Raw genomic sequence first — 17,500 nt, 5'->3', positions numbered from 1 at the left:
TTGTCTTAACCTCAAATTTAGCCCCAATATAGACGTTGAAATGTAGCTGTCATTGGAATGTCCAACGTAGTCCAATTTTAGCCCAAATAGTCGTAGAAATGTCGGTGCTATTGGTCTGTCTAACTACTTCCAAATGTTTCCCTAATATAGTTGTTGAACTTGGGTTGTTACTGAACCGTCAAACTTGGTCCAGATTTAGATTAAAAATAGGACTTCTCATTTAGGAGATACAGTAAGTAGCTCAACAATTTTAACTCTTTTATTTGAGCAAATTTGGACCAAATTAGCCAAAAAATAAGAAGAAAATGTATTGTAACAACTTCAAACCTAACAGCCTACAAACATAAACCAAAAATGTATTAATTAATTAACAAAAATCAAGACAGTTTTTCATTTTTCTACCATATTATGATGTTTAGACGTGAGCAAAACATCTTTTTAACCATCTTTTGTTGGTGGGAGATGTCCCTGCACGATTGTCTCTTTTAAATTTCAGTGATTTTGTTACTAATCTTTATTTAATATCAGGAAAATTCATTCCTTTGAGTCATTTAAGATTTAAAAGGACAGCAGTCATGTGATAAAAGCGTGGGAAAATTGTGATTCTCCAAACATTGTGGAGTTTGATTGAATTAGAAGGACTGAGATATCGACAGCTGAATTATTTAGTAATTTACACAATAATTCATGTCTTTTCTGTCTTGTTTTACTTTCTCCAGTGGGCTGAACTGGATGGTCTAAAGCAGCGATTCTCAACTGGTGGGTCGCAGACAGCTGGTCAAAAATAAATAAATACTTAATGTCTCTCATGTTGAACTTGTCTTTTATTTTGAAAGACACTTTTGACAGGCGTGCTGTGAAATGCATGTTGCACAGATAAATATATATATTTATGTTTTAGAAAGATTAGATATGTGTTCTCAACAGATATTTTTGAAAAACTAAATTTGGTCGGTTGAATTCTAAAAATAATAGTAGAATAATGTGAACCCAGGGTGAGAACCTCTGGTCTAGAGGGCCAGATTTGGCCCCCGGGCCTTGAGTTTGACACATGTAATCTAGAGACTGACCCATACAGAGCTGATGCTAACAGGCTAATCAGCTAAACCATATTTCTCTTCTCCAGAACCACGGTCCAGAAGCTTCTGAATCATCCACTATGACGTCGTCTCCGTCCTTCTCCACACACTCAGACCCTATAGACCCCCAACCCTCCCCCAGTAGATCTCCATCCTATCTGGACCCGTTCCTGTCAGAAGCAGATGAAAGCTGCTACACAGAAGTGTACCCCAGTATTCACAGCTATGTGGAGAGACTTCACACACACCTACAGTCCATCAGTGTGGACTCACTGACCACTAACGTGTGTTTATCACCACTGGTTCAGACTGTGTCTGCTTTCAAACCAACAACCTACCACTCAGCACTAATGCCCTGGGAGAACAAGGCTCTAGAGATTAGCATCTTACAACGAGTTAAAGATCTGCTGGATGAAGTGGACCCCAGAACAGCAGCCAAACACATCACTAAAGCTGACTGTAAGGTACACTAAATCATCTCTGACATTACAGTTCTTTAGATGTTTCTTTGAATAAACTCACAGACAAAGTGAGATTTTCACCAATAATGTCTCTGTGGTCCACAGGTGGCCAGAATACTGGAGGTTAGTCCAGAGGAGCAAAGCATGATGGGAGTTAGTTCAGGAATGGAACTGCTTACTTTGCCCCATGGTCATCAACTGAGACAGAACCTTCTAGAAAGGTGAGCATTGATCAATGGGATGATGTGGGTCCACGTGGTCACAAGTTTAAACGGGATGTGACAGATCCACAGGTAAGAAGTGGTGATGGGAGGAGATTGGACTGTTGGAGTGTGGGTGGAGTGAGTTCATGTTCTGGGGGAGGAGTAACAGACAGGAAGTGGATGCAAATGTACGGTGTATGATATGGATTTTGGTATGTAAGATGACAGGAAGTTATTACATTTGTCTGTAGTGTATGTACAGGTTATAAATATGGAGAATAGTGTACGGGGGTTTGAAGAACTGTGGATGATATGAAAGTAGAAATTGGACCAGGAAGTTTTGAGGGCGGAGTTATAAATGGTTGTAGCGTGGGCGTAGACTATTTTAAAACACTCCTGTACATTAAAATACAGCTGCTGTTTCCTTTTGTGTCATCACATAAAACTGATACAGCCGTGCAAAAGTAAATAAAAAAATAAGTAAATAAATGAATGATGTTTATACAGTACATGCTCACTTCCACCTGGTCGGGTAAACATCTCTAGTTTAAAGTTTATTAAACATATTTTGTTGGTTCTGTCCCATAACTAACTAACATATTATCTCACATATTATGTAATATGTCAGTGATGAATAGATCAATGTTGAAAGTTCATACACTGATGTAGAAACATAGAGAACAGCTTTATATTTAACTTGGTTTATCATTTTATTGTTACTGCTTCAATAGTCAGATTTAGCATTAGTTTAAATTAGGTAAACAATATCACATTTTAAAACTAGTGGATAGTTTTACAGTATATGTTCTATATTCCACTATTGTGCCGATATTTTAAAAATTGATAATAATTATTTGTGTCTTTGAAAACGTTCTCACTTCTCAACCTGTTCATAACGGCTTTTTGAATAGTAGTGAATATATAATTATAATAATAATCTTTGTAGTGTGATAATGCTAAACCTATCACCCTGATGTCATCCTGTAGGTTTGAAACCATGTCTATTCTTCTGGCTGTTCACCTGCTGGGATCCACTGGATCACATGAGGAGAGAGCGTCTCTGCTTCATAAAATCATTCAGATTGCTGCTGAACTAAAGAGCAACATGGGAAACATGTTTGGTTTTGCTGCTGTGATGAGAGCTTTGGATCTGCCTCAGGTATAATAACTAATAACTAATAAATGATCTGTGCTCAAACAGATGTTAGCATTCTGACCTCTCACTAATCACTAATATCAAAGTTTGTCAGGTACGAAGGTAACAACACACACAGGGAAACACCTCCATCAATACATGATTTATGTGATTTTAATGTTTCATTTCCAGCAAATTACATTAATTACTGGAGTGGTGGAAGTATCACAATATTACTCCCGCCCCTTTTCCTACATTACAGTAAACAAATAATCTAATTTTAAGCAAACTGTTTTCTAACCATTGTTGCTGTTACAGTAATACATTTATTTTGTCTCATATTTAAATGACAATGCCAGCCTCACAAGTTATATATATATATATATATATATGTATGTACACAGTAAAGTGGGGACACATGTTCTTACCTGTACTGTGACCTCTTTATCTGTTGAATCATTGACCAGAGAACACATGCTAACGTTTGTCCTAAAGTTTTACAGTGAGTGGGTTAGAAGTCAATGTTAAAGTTTGACTTCACAGTTTATGACACTTGACCTCAATTTCAAAGATAAGTGTGTGTGTGTGTGTGTGTGTGTGTGTGTGTGTGTGTGTGTGTGTGTGTGTGTGTGTGTGTGTGCGTGCGTGTGTGTGCGTGCGTGCGTGTGTGTGTGTGTGTGTGTGTGTGTGTGTGTGTGTGTGTGTGTGCGTGTGTGTGTGTGCGTGTGCGTGTACGCGTGTGTGTGTGTTAATGGTTCATAGCTCCGACACAGACTGGGGTCAGGACCCCATTTGGAAACGCAAGACACGAGGAGAGGGTCACCAGATGTCATCAAGAAACTAAGAATATATTTTGAACAATTTGAGCATATTTTTGTTTATTTTTTATACCATTTTTTTGCATCTACACCAAACTCACCATATTTGAACCTATATTTCCATCACTTTTTGTTGCCATGTTTTTGTTCCTTTTAATGTATTTTTGCTACATTACTTCCATCACTTCTACATCACATTTCAGAGCCTTTTCTTCACATGTTCAGCACTTATAAACCCTTTCTACCACTTTTCCACCTAATGTCACATATACTGACACATTATTGTCACTTTTAACCTCTTTTCACCAAATTTCATGATTATTTTTTTGCCAATTTAACCACAGTCACCATTTGTCATGTCTGTTATTTTCCATTTTAAATTAATTGTTCCAATATTGACAGTTTGAACACTTTTTTTTTTTTTTTTTTTTTTTACCACTTTTAACCAATTTCTGTGGTTTTTAAAATCTCATTTCACCTCCTTTTCCACCATTTTTGGTCACTTTGAACCATTTTATTAGTGATTAAAACCAGGATTTCCATCTTTAAGATGACTATAATAATAATAATAAACGTTCCTGGATAACAGTGGATATTATTCAGATGAATAAATAAATGTGGTTATCACAGATTCATAGAACAATGGACCATCATTTTACTGACTTTATGGATGGACCCCAAAAATCTCTCCTTTATTCCCCCTTATAGATGGTCCTGTCTCCACATGACTGTTCTTCAATGTTCATGTCTGTGTTCAACCACCTTCAGCTACAGTGGGGGTCGCCTCTATGGGACCTTTATTTTGAAAAGATTGAGAACCCCTGGATGAGATGACTACCTGATGCATTGCCACTCTGTAATGAATGTGTGTCTCTCAGGTGTCACGTTTGAAGCAGACCTGGATGACTTTACGTCAGCGACACACAGAGGGGGCAGTTCTATATGAAACAACTCTCAGGCCATATATGAAGAGCATGAGTATTGGAAAAGGTAAAAGCCTGATTCACTTTCTATCTGTGAAATAGATCCTCATATAGTTTAGTTAAAACTTTTTATTTAGCTTTTCTTTTCAGAGCCTATTTTTGTATTAATATTTGCTACAAACTTTTATTTTGACTAAACATCTTGTGACTTGTAGAAAGCTCGTCTCTGTCCAACACCACTGTTCCCCACGTTGTGCCTCTTCTAACTCTCCTGGAGACAAGCTCAGCAGTGGGTGAGGAGACGGAGATGGATGTAGAGATGGATGTAGAGATGGATGTAGAGATGGATGTGGTCATGTTCCACCTGGGGGCAGGGAGGACCATCGCTCAGTTAGGATGTATCTTTCAATCCAACGCTGAGAACAAACTACAAGGTGGGAGCCACAGCGAAATATGGAATTGTTATTAGATGATTACCACCTGATAATAAAATTCATCCTGTTCTCATGTAAAACATAATTGATTTGATAATCCTTAAATAAATACATAAATACATAAATAGAGTTTGGACTCCTACGGAAAACGATTTTGATGGAGAAAATAATTTTGGGCAACTGTATTTATTTGTGACACAATGTGCATTAATAAACATTAACATGTAAATGTGCTGGATTGTTGCCACGGGCTACAGTCCCTGACAGGTTGATGTTGTGGAAAAAAAGATTAAAGTTGAATCTTGATTTTATATATATATATATATATATAGTGAATTGACCCTCTTCAGCTTCTGTAGATTTGACTTTAATAGCAAATTTTTCATCATCATATTGTATTTTGAGTTTATTTTTGAAATTTCAACTTCAATCACAACATTATTTCAACTTTATTCTGCAAACTTCAAATGTAATCTTGACATTTTGACTTTATTCTTGATTTGCCATCAAAATTGGCCCTAATCCACTTCCATAAAAACATCAAAGGTAAAGTAAATGTAATTATATAGTACATTCCATACCAAAGGTCATTTAATGATAACGTTATTTGATATAACAGAAAGCATTGTGCTGGTCTAGTGGGACGTAAATAAAAGCTTCATTACTTATTAAACTACAAACTTCCAACGTGTTACGCGTTCCTTGTCAGGTGCATTGTGGGTATTGTAGTCCTTTGTGGCTCAAAGCTCGGTATCTGTGGTTTAAAAACTCCAAATGTGGCAGTGGTGAGAAGAACAGCTCAGGTTTTTTAATGTAAAGTAGAATTCTTTAGTTTTTTCCCTCAACATTCCTCTGTTGTTCCTACAAATAATGTACTTTAATGTTTCAGGTTTCCAGGAGGATCCAGAAGTCCTGGAGCTTTTCCTCACAGACTTCCAGATGAGGTTACTGTGGGGTTATAAAGGCGCTGAGAAGAACCAAGCTCAGCGCTATGCTAAATATAACCAGGTTCTAAATGCTCTGTCCAACAAACTGGAGCCTGCTACTGGTTCCCATTGATCCTCTGCTACAGTAGTTTGGTTTATCCAGCAGTAGCTGTGACTGCTCACCAGTAGGTGGTGCTGGGCCACTGCTGACCACCTGAACCACGACCACCAAATTAATCTGGACCAGCACCAGCGAGACCCACCAAGGCACAGAAACTAAGTTTTAGAGGAGCAGGATCAGACAGTCCTTTATACCCAATGATCCTAATTTGTTGTTAGCATTGGTTTCTATAACATCTTATTTTGTGCAGTGCCTTTTTCGTTTTGGATATAACGAAAACATTTTTACATCCTTTTCTTTTACAGTTTTTCTTCACATTTTGTTGAGACTATCATATTTTTTGAGTGAAAATAATTTTTTGAATTAAAATTGAAATACAAACAGGATCGGTCTGTGTTGCATTCAATTTTACAGGGAATTCTGAGTGCTACACCACTAGAAGTTTTTAAAGATATGGCTTTATTCTCATAAAATTACGACTATATTACGACTTTAATTCAAAACAATTATGACTTTATTATCATAGAATTATGATGACTTTGATAAAATTAAGAGTTTATCATAGAAAACTCTTGAAATATTACGACTTAATTCTGATAAAATTATGACTTTATCACATAATCATGACTTTATTCTCGAAATATTACCACTTTATTCTCATACAAATTACAACTTTATTGTCATAAAACTATGACTTTATTCTATATATATTGTAACATCTCACAAACGTTGGAAAGGACGACAACCTTCTTTCTTGTTAGTCGCTTTATTTCCACATAGAACTGCGGTTACTGTCGGCTGTAACCACCACAAAAAACAACAACAAAAGGGGGTCAAAGGTTTATCAGCTGCTCCCTCATTCTTACACAAGCTCCTCACTCACACACACACAGAGCATTTCCTCCTCTCTGACACGCCCCCTTATCCACTCACAGCCACTCACATCCCAGCTCTCCCCAAAGATGCATTCAAAGAACACACAATAATCGGAATTATCATTACATTAACATTAGAACAACAACACTACAACTATAACACACTGCAAGGATGTTACAATATTACCACTTTAATCTCGAAATATTAAGACTTTAATCTAATAAAAATACGACTTTAATATAATAAAATTATGATTGTAATTTCGTAGTGCTCAGATTTCGTTTTATTTTATTTGTGCCCCTAATACGCCATCGTAGGACATAAATAATAAAGCTTCATTACTTTTTGAACTTTGAACTTCCAACGTATTACGTTGTCCTATTCATGCATTGTGGGTATTGTAGTCCTTTGTGGCTCAACGCTTGGTATCTGTTGTCGCTTCATACTGAGTGTAAAACTCCAAACGTGGCGGTGGTGAGAGGAAGTTTATCTGCTAACAACATGATTACCTTCCTATTCGTACTCATCCTGTTCGTTGCTAGTCCAGTAATGTGTGTTTTTCAGAGATTATACTGCTCTATAGCAGATAACTGCGACTGTGACTTCAAAGCGAACATTCGAGGTGAGTTTTAATCTTGTTTTCTCGCTGAAGAACCGCTTCCTGCTAGCTAGCACAGTTAGCTAGCACCGTTAGCTAGCAGGACACCAGGGGCTTATGGTGTAACAGTTCAATTGGTGACCCATCTGACTGGTAACTGAGTTCCGGGTTCGGAGCACTTTTTAGTATAAAATGTTGAAAAACCAGGTGGATTGCGTGATTATTTGATTTATTTACAAAATAAAGACGGTTGTGTTTTCACTGCTGTTTACAGAAGCTTCTGCAGTTCATATCAATATTAAATAACTTAGTTGGTACTTTTCATCTTTTTTACAGGATTTTAGCCTCACAGCTTTATGGGAAAAAACCACAAATCTGAGTTTACTTGTGAAACTATTTATGATCATTAAAAATTGTTTCAAACCTGCACATTTTTCCAAATCTTAACATAAGTCGATCTGTAGTTAAAATAAACACCAACTGATCCGTAACATTGGCTCGTTTCGACCCTCTATCACAATATATACCTTTTTTTATGTTTGTTGTGTAAATATTGATATATTTTATGCCATTATATACATATTATTTATTAAATATTATTGCTGTTTTTGGTCAAATTGTTGCTCTTCTTTCTTATACTTACTAACAAAAAGTATAAGAATAAAGTCGATATGTCAGGATTAAAGTCTAATTTTAAGAAGTGAACATACAATATGGTGATAAAAGTGGAAGGTTTGTTAAAGAGTTAATATGGTGAACATGTTTTATTTCTTTATTTCCAGACTTGGAGTGGGATCTTTTTAAAAATGTCTTTGGACAACATTTGGCTCAGGAAGTTGTGTCAGAGGAGGTTTCCAGGTTTCTTCAGAATAAAAGTCCGGACCGACCGTTGGTGTTGTCATTTCATGGATCCTCCGGGACAGGAAAGACCCTGATCAGCTCTATGGTAGCCAATCACCTGTATGGATCAGCCATGAGCAGCCCATACATCCATCAGTTTATTCCTACGCTGCACTTCCCTTCAGCTCAGCACGTTCCCCACTACAGGGTGAGTTATCATTATCACAAACACATAAACTGTGATATGTAGTCAGAGCAGGGGTTCTCAACCACTGGGCTGTGGCCCACTTATGTGCTGTGAGATATGATTAGGTGTTTAATTTAACCTATTTTTAATTCTAAAAAACATGGTGGAAAATGAATTAATTGTGTCATAAAAGCTCAATAATGATCCAGATCATTAAATCCATTGCTATGACAGGAGAACAGGTTTCATTAGTAAATCATCAGGTCTCTAACAGAGAGACAAAAATGTCACGGAATACATTTTTTAAAAGTGGCTTTTGTTTATTAAATGAACCGATTATACCATGTGAACACAAACAACCAATGAACCTAAATGTTTAATAAAATAATGATGAGTCACTGTTAAAGAAGCACAGTCACCCGTTACAGAGTGTCCGTCTAACGCTATGTTCCTGTTCAAATGTTGGAGGATCTGACCCCAATGAAGCTCTGATGTGACCTTTATTTAAACTATACATAGATGAATAAAGTCTACGTTATGTTAGTGTTTAAAACATCCTACTGTGTTTTCTCAGGAGGAGCTGAAGAAGTGGGTTCAGGGGAACCTCACACAATGTGCTCGTTCTGTTTTCATCTTTGATGAGATGGAGAAGATGCCTCTAGGTCTCATTGATGTCCTGGAGCCCCTCCTCGGACCCTCTTATGTTGTGTTTAGCACAAACTACAGAAAAGCCATCTACATATTTATCAGGTAACATACATCTATGTACAGTATGTATCAGGTAACATACATCTATGTACAGTATGTATCAGGTAACATACATCTATGTACAGTATGTATCAGGTAACATACATCTATGTACAGTATGTATCAGGTAACATACATCTATGTACAGTATGTATCAGGTAACATACATCTATGTACAGTATGTATCAGGTAACATACATCTATATACAGTATGTATCAGGTAACATACATCTATATACAGCATGTATCAGGTAACATACATCTATGTACAGCATGTATCAGGTAACATACATCTATATACAGTATATATCAGGTAACATACATCTATATACAGTATGTATCAGGTAACATACATCTATATACAGTATGTATCAGGTAACATACATCTATATACAGTATGTATCAGGTAACATACATCTATATACAGTATGTATCAGGTAACATACATCTATATACAGCATGTATCAGGTAACATACATCTATATACAGCATGTATCAGGTAACATACATCTATATACAGTATGTATCAGGTAACATACATCTATGTACAGTATGTATCAGGTAACATACATCTATATACAGCATGTATCAGGTAACATACATCTATGTACAGTATGTATCAGGTAACATACATCTATATACAGTATGTATCAGGTAACATACATCTATGTACAGTATGTATCAGGTAACATACATCTATGTACAGTATGTATCAGGTAACATACATCTATGTACAGTATGTATCAGGTAACATACATCTATATACAGTATGTATCAGGTAACATACATCTATATACAGTATATATCAGGTAACATACATCTATGTACAGTATGTATCAGGTAACATACATCTATGTACAGTATGTATCAGGTAACATACATCTATATACAGTATGTATCAGGTAACATACATCTATGTACAGTATGTATCAGGTAACATACATCTATGTACAGTATGTATCAGGTAACATACATCTATGTACAGTATGTATCAGGTAACATACATCTATATACAGTATGTATCAGGTAACATACATCTATATACAGCATGTATCAGGTAACATACATCTATGTACAGTATGTATCAGGTAACATACATCTATATACAGTATATATCAGGTAACATACATCTATATACAGCATGTATCAGGTAACATACATCTATATACAGTATGTATCAGGTAACATACATCTATATACAGTATGTATCAGGTAACATACATCTATATACAGCATGTATCAGGTAACATACATCTATATACAGTATGTATCAGGTAACATACATCTATGTACAGTATGTATCAGGTAACATACATCTATGTACAGTATGTATCAGGTAACATACATCTATGTACAGTATGTATCAGGTAACATACATCTATATACAGTATGTATCAGGTAACATACATCTATGTACAGTATATATCAGGTAACATACATCTATGTACAGTATGTATCAGGTAACATACATCTATATACAGTATGTATCAGGTAACATACATCTATATACAGTATATATCAGGTAACATACATCTATATACAGTATGTATCAGGTAAAATACATCTATGTACAGCATGTATCAGGTAACATACATCTATGTACAGTATGTATCAGGTAACATACATCTATATACAGTATGTATCAGGTAAAATACATCTATGTACAGCATGTATCAGGTAACATACATCTATGTACAGTATGTATCAGGTAACATACATCTATATACAGTATATATCAGGTAACATACATCTATATACAGTATGTATCAGGTAAAATACATCTATGTACAGCATGTATCAGGTAACATACATCTATGTACAGTATGTATCAGGTAACATACATCTATATACAGTATATATCAGGTAACATACATCTATATACAGTATGTATCAGGTAACATACATCTATATACAGTATGTATCAGGTAACATACATCTATATACAGTATGTATCAGGTAACATACATCTATATACAGCATGTATCAGGTAACATACATCTATATACAGTATGTATCAGGTAACATACATCTATGTACAGTATGTATCAGGTAACATACATCTATGTACAGTATGTATCAGGTAACATACATCTATGTACAGTATGTATCAGGTAACATACATCTATATACAGTATGTATCAGGTAACATACATCTATATACAGTATATATAAGGTAACATACATCTATGTACAGTATGTATCAGGTAACATACATCTATGTACAGTATGTATCAGGTAACATACATCTATATACAGTATGTATCAGGTAACATACATCTATATACAGTATGTATCAGGTAACATACATCTATGTACAGTATGTATCAGGTAACATACATCTATGTACAGTATGTATCAGGTAACATACATCTATGTACAGTATGTATCAGGAAGTCTCTCCACTATTGATAATCTTAGTTTCAATGACTGTGGAAACTTTAAAAACTGTATAAAATAGATACCAGATTATATCATTTAGTATGTCTACAATCACCATCAGAATGTGTTTTTACAGCTTTGCAAACATTACTTCAGCATAATTTTGTCCCACAGACTCATTATTATTATTGTATTGTTGGGAACATTGTTCAGCACATTGATTTTAATTCTAACATGTTGTATCTACAGCTTTCAGATCTACACAACACTGACTGTGTCCATAATAATAATAATAATAATAATAATAATAATAATAAAGAGCTGTCTGATGCTGAATGGTTGAATCAGACCTGATCAGATTCATAGTTTGGTCCTGTTTGTTTCCAGCACCACAGGAGAAGAAGTGATTAACAAAGTGACTCTGGAGAACAGACAGTCTGGAGGAGAGAGGGAGGATATTAACCTGTTAGAGCTGGAGGATGGAATCGCTCTGGAAGTTTACAACAGTAACACTAGTAAGAGTCACACTATGGAACATATTCACATTTTACACATGTGTCTGGAATCACATTGGTTTCAATTAAAAAACTCAAATATATAATACGTATGTCAATAGACGAGCTTTGCTCATGTCTCATTTGTAAGGCTGCAATGATCATTTAATCTGGTAATTAATCATAAAATCCAGCCTTTCCTGCTGAAATACCTCACACTGCCTGATGGGGGCAGTGTGAGGTAAACACACTAAATAAACAAAGAAGAAGAGGAAGAGGAAAAAACTGAAGAACCTAAAGTTTCTAAAGCTTCAGAACTTTTCACTGAAAACAAAACAGTGAAAATCACCCACTAATGAGAATCAAAAACCGGTTCCAATTCCTAGGAATCGTTTGTTTGCTTGTATTCAATTCCACTTATCGGTTCCTCTTACATCACAAATACGTAACGATAAACTCCTCCAGGTCCTGTATATTGTGTTTATGCTAGCACCAAGTGAAGCTCCTCCCACCATATAGATGTTTGATGTCCACCAAGACGGGTGAGGAACAGAACCAGAGCTGTTTGAAATATACAGTCAGTCATGATTTAAGGTGAAATGTTCTGTTCCTCACACGTTCTTCCTCCAAACCCTTAGACCTTGATTCCAGAATGAAAGACACACTTTACTTTCATCAGAAAAGAGGACCATGGACCACTGGCCAACAGTTCAGTCCTTCTTCTCCTCTTTGTTTCTGCAAAAACTCAAAGTAAATGATGATTTCTTCACTGGTTTATGAGCTGGAAACCAAAATTATGTCAAAATAAACCAATAAATACTTGAAATTGTTTAAATTGAGGGCCCTGAATCTATAATCTAGTAAAGTTTAATTTTTTGGAAATGAAACAACTTGTCCATGATATTCTATTTTTTTGGAAAGAGTGTTTTATGAATGAATGAATTTATTCATGTATCTCTCTCTAGGTGGTTTCTTCCACTCAACAATCGTCCATCAGAAGCTGATCACACGTTTCGTTCCTTTCCTCCCTCTGAGTCGCTGTCACGTAGCGCGCTGCACACACCTCCAGCTGCTGCAGAGAGGAGTGTTTAACCGTAGAGACGTAGTGGACGCAGTCGCAGCTGAAATGATCTACAGTCCAGTCCAGGGGAGGTTCTTCTCCACCACAGGATGTAAGGCTGTTCCTGCTAAGATCAACCTCCATCTATGACCTACTGAATACTGGATGTTACCATCAGAACCTCCCTAGGAGAACCTGGACCAGGTGGAATAGAACCACCTACTAAGTCTGGGGTTTACAGTGTTTTAGTTCAGTAAGTGTTGGATTTAATCTACGGTAAATATGGTGATACATACTGTGGGCCCAAAGCCACATATTTGGAATCTTAAATGATTGTATTTATAAACTCTTAATGGATGAGTTCCTCACTCACCACTGGATCGTCAGCATACAGAGTGATATGTTTACCATGTTTTACCAGCATCAGCTGAAGATTTCTGTGGATCTGTTAGCGGGCTAACAGCAGAAGGAACTTTTTCAGCTTCACTCTTCATTTTTATGCTAAGAATGAATCATTTTTTCATCACAAATGACACATTCTTTGGTTCTATTTAAAGTGACAGTGATCTGATAATACAATGAACAATAGTGTACACTAAGTTTTATTTATTGTCCACTTCTAGACACTGATGAAATGATTCATTGTGTATTTATCAGATGTATACAGTAATGGCCACCCGTTACCTCTGTCATTCATAAAAAAGAAAATGTTGAAATGTTCATTTATTTTATTGTGTTCCAAAGATAGAGCAGTTTTTTTAACAAATAATCATTTAATCTGTGCCCTTAAATGTGGTTTAATAACAAACTGCACATCCAATTTGTAGAAATATAATACTAATACGATACAGTACTAATATTTGTTGATTTCAGGCAAAAACTGTGATTTTTTGGGTAAAACTAGAGCTTTTTAAGCATTAAAGGTAAAGGAAGTTTATTAATACAGTGCATTTCATACACAATGTGCTTTACATGATTCAAAAGGCTCCATTTAGAGATTATAATATCAGATCAAACAATACTTTAAACATTAAAAACAATCTAAAAAACCACTATATGTGAAACATTAAAATCAGAGTTTAAAAACAGTAAAAAGTCATAAACAGTAGAAAAACAGAAAGTTTGTTCCCTGGATTTAATGATTTAACTTTGACTTTAGTTCCACTGAAAGTTTGTTCCATTTAGCCCCTCCCCCTCCCCCTCCCCCTCCCACCCAACTCTATAAAACTGGTGTCACTGGATATTAACGTTAAACTGGCACCAAATGAAAGCAGAATCTTTTCTTTCCAACAGATGTTTGCTTTGAATCTTTAGGAAAAATAAAATCTGGAAACACCAAGAAAAGGTTTTCACAATTATTGGGTTTGTGAAATTATAATTTAGTGTAAGTGATGTCACCACTTAAACCAGTTAACGCTTCACATATTACATAATGAGAAATACATCTACATGTTCTAGATTTGATTTATTTTGGTGTATCATATGTGAAATTCTGCCAAGCATTGTGTATTCTATGACTTCAGATTATTTTAAGAACTTCACAATGAAAAATTACATTTTTTTAGGGAAGGTTTTTGATACAGAGCAAAAGAATATTTCTACTGTTACCAGTAGATTTCATATTCTACACATTCCACTGATACTAATTATATAGTGTATGTGTTTTGACCATAAGTGAAAAAGTACTTTTTCTATGTCTCGTACCTTTCTGTGGCTATTTGGGTTCTAAAACTGTGGTTCTAAAACTGTGGTTCTAAAACTGTGGTTCTAAAACTGTGGTTCTAAAACTGTGGTTCTAAAACAGTGGTTCTAAAACTGTGGTTCTAAAACAGTGGTTCTAAAACTGTGGTTCTAAAACTGTGGTTCTAAAACAGTGGTTCTAAAACTGTGGTTCTAAAACAGTGGTTCTAAAACTGTGGTTCTAAAACTGTGGTTCTAAAACTGTTGCTGTTATAATCTCCCATTAGCCTCTAATTACAAACCAAGTAACATTTTTCCTTTTTCATCTGTAACTAATTAGAAGAGGGCGTACCTTTATTTTATTACAGTATGAAGTATTAATACTGCTGGTAAATCATTATTATTATCAGCCTTTCTGCCGACTAGAGGAGTTTTAAAGTTTTTAAACTGTAGTCGTTAAATATACATCTGAATATATCATATATCATTGGTCAGGCTCAACAGAACTGGTTTAACACAGAGTAGGTGTTGGTGACCTTTAACCTCTAACCTGATGTGTTTACAAACATGTGAAAGTCGTACAGTTTATTTTACACAGTCATCGTTCACCAACAGATAAAGATGATCTGGTGCTTCATTATAATAATATTAATTATTTCATGTGATATAACAGGTCGTTACTTTACAAAGAAACACAATATGACGATAATTGTTTGTATTTACATGTTTATAAATTACATCCCAGCAGGATGAAAAAATAAAACAATGACAGTGTTTCTCATTTATGACCCATTTCTTTGGTAAATCATAATACATTTAAACAATAACAGTCAGAGGCCAAAGATACTGTCAATAATCTGTGTCAGTAAGAACTTTCTATCCTCATTAATAGTGATTTAATCTCCAATGGAGATGAAACAGTGAGAACCAGATTTAGGATTAAATCTGACATAACTGAGTTTTCATAAATATCCGTTTATTACAAACAGATATACATTTGTCAAATTTTGCCAATGATGGATTTTTTTTAATTTTTGAAACTGATTCAGAATCAGTTTATTGATCCAGTTCTGCTCTAAAATGTAAGTGTGTGAAAAAGTGTAGATTGTATGGGTTCATCTTCCCACAGCACAATAAATATCCAATGTCCAAATATTTATGTTTATTAATGCCTGAGAACAGGAAGTATTAAACGTTTGATAATATTAGAAACTTGGACAGCAAGTTCTTTATTATCTATATTATTATCAATAGATTTTATTTTAATGTTTTGTTTCCACTGCATAATAAGGAGGGGGGGGGAGGGGGGGGGAGGAGCTCTGCCACCCACAGAATGAAGGGATGATGGTGACAAAGATTTAAATCCTTTAGTGAGTGCAGTCAGCTGAGCAGAGGCGCTTTTTCATATGGGCGACATGGGGGGATCATCTCTATCCTCTCTATCCTCTAGGGGGCAGTGCGAGAAAAAACTAAATAACTTTTCTATTGTGCTGCTGCTGACTGAGCAGCTATTGAGGTGCATTCACCTCCACGTCACCCAAAGAGTCAAATCTATGTTTTACTGGTGCTTTGTGTGAAGTTTAACATGACATTTAAAAAGCTGTTTCTGATGAGTAGCCACGCCCACTACCACACACACACACACACACACACACACACACACACTGAGTTTCCCCAGCAACAGGTGAACAATAGTGTTAGTGGTAGAATGTGATGTGTTTAAAGGGTTTCACCATAAAGGATGAAGATGATGGTGATGATGATGATGATGAAGATGATGATGAAGATGATGATGGTGGTGATGATGATGATGAAGATGATGATGATGATGAAGATGATGATGATGATGATGATGAAGATGATGATGATGATGAAGATGATGATGATGATGATGATGAAGATGATGATGATGATGAAGATGATGATGATGATGATGATGAAGATGATGATGATGATGAAGATGATGATGATGATGATGATGAAGATGATGATGATGATGAAGATGATGATGATGATGATGATGATGATGATGATGAAGATGATGATGATGATGATGATGAAGATGATGATGATGATGGTGGTGATGATGATGATGATGATGATGATGGTGGTGATGATGATGATGATGATGATGATGATGATGGTGGTGATGATGATGATGATGATGATGATGATGATGGTGGTGATGATGATGATGATGAAGATGATGATGGTGATGATGATGATGATGATGATGATGATGATGATGATGATGATGATGATGATGATGATGGTGGTGATGATGATGATGATGATGATGATGATGATGATGATGATGATGATGATGATGATGATGATGATGATGATGATGATGATGATGGTTCTAATGGCGTGAGAAGGTGAAGGGTTAAATTGACCTTAACCTGGTGTGAGATCAGAAACACTAGTGATTGATGATTGATTGGTTTGCCACCAAATAATGGTAATAGAATTTAATAAATGATAGAATATGATAAATTATAGAATATAATAATAATAGAATATAATAGATAATAGAATA

The 17,500-nt window shown here is 35.4% G+C and overlaps 2 protein-coding genes across 2 annotated transcripts in view; both read left to right on the top strand.

Annotated features, from left to right (window-relative positions):
* Window positions 1–6,359, top strand: part of LOC114469774 (SH2 domain-containing protein 3C-like) — a 15,145-nt gene extending 8,786 nt beyond the window's left edge. The window contains exons 2-7 of the mRNA XM_028457574.1: window positions 1,127–1,543; window positions 1,646–1,761; window positions 2,731–2,902; window positions 4,575–4,686; window positions 4,835–5,053; window positions 5,943–6,359. Coding sequence (XP_028313375.1) covers window positions 1,160–1,543; window positions 1,646–1,761; window positions 2,731–2,902; window positions 4,575–4,686; window positions 4,835–5,053; window positions 5,943–6,112 — 1,173 coding nt within the window. The 5' untranslated portion in view covers window positions 1,127–1,159 and the 3' untranslated portion in view covers window positions 6,113–6,359. The remainder of the gene's footprint in view (window positions 1–1,126; window positions 1,544–1,645; window positions 1,762–2,730; window positions 2,903–4,574; window positions 4,687–4,834; window positions 5,054–5,942) is intronic.
* A 947-nt stretch (window positions 6,360–7,306) lies between these two features.
* Window positions 7,307–14,001, top strand: LOC114469832 (torsin-1A-like). Its single transcript, XM_028457668.1, has 5 exons — window positions 7,307–7,598; window positions 8,357–8,622; window positions 9,176–9,351; window positions 12,115–12,242; window positions 13,187–14,001. Exons 1-5 carry the CDS (start codon window positions 7,361–7,363, stop codon window positions 13,429–13,431), a joined length of 1,053 nt encoding a protein of 350 aa, XP_028313469.1. The 5' UTR covers window positions 7,307–7,360; the 3' UTR covers window positions 13,432–14,001.
* The last annotated feature ends 3,499 nt before the right edge of the window (window positions 14,002–17,500 follow it).

This window comes from Gouania willdenowi, chromosome 9 (genome assembly GCF_900634775.1).
Source record: "Gouania willdenowi chromosome 9, fGouWil2.1, whole genome shotgun sequence".
Lineage (NCBI taxonomy): Eukaryota > Metazoa > Chordata > Actinopteri > Blenniiformes > Gobiesocidae > Gouania > Gouania willdenowi.
This window is presented reverse-complemented; position numbering and strand designations above follow the sequence as displayed.

Excerpts from the sequence above, each read along its gene's own strand:
- LOC114469832 (XM_028457668.1), top strand. The coding sequence starts at position 7,361 with ATGCATTGTGGGTATTGTAGTCCTTTGTGGCTCAACGCTTGGTATCTG. Across the intron at positions 7,599-8,356 it reads CTTCAAAGCGAACATTCGAG|ACTTGGAGTGGGATCTTTTT; the intron begins GTGAGTTTTAAT and ends CTTTATTTCCAG. Across the intron at positions 8,623-9,175 it reads AGCACGTTCCCCACTACAGG|GAGGAGCTGAAGAAGTGGGT; the intron begins GTGAGTTATCAT and ends GTGTTTTCTCAG.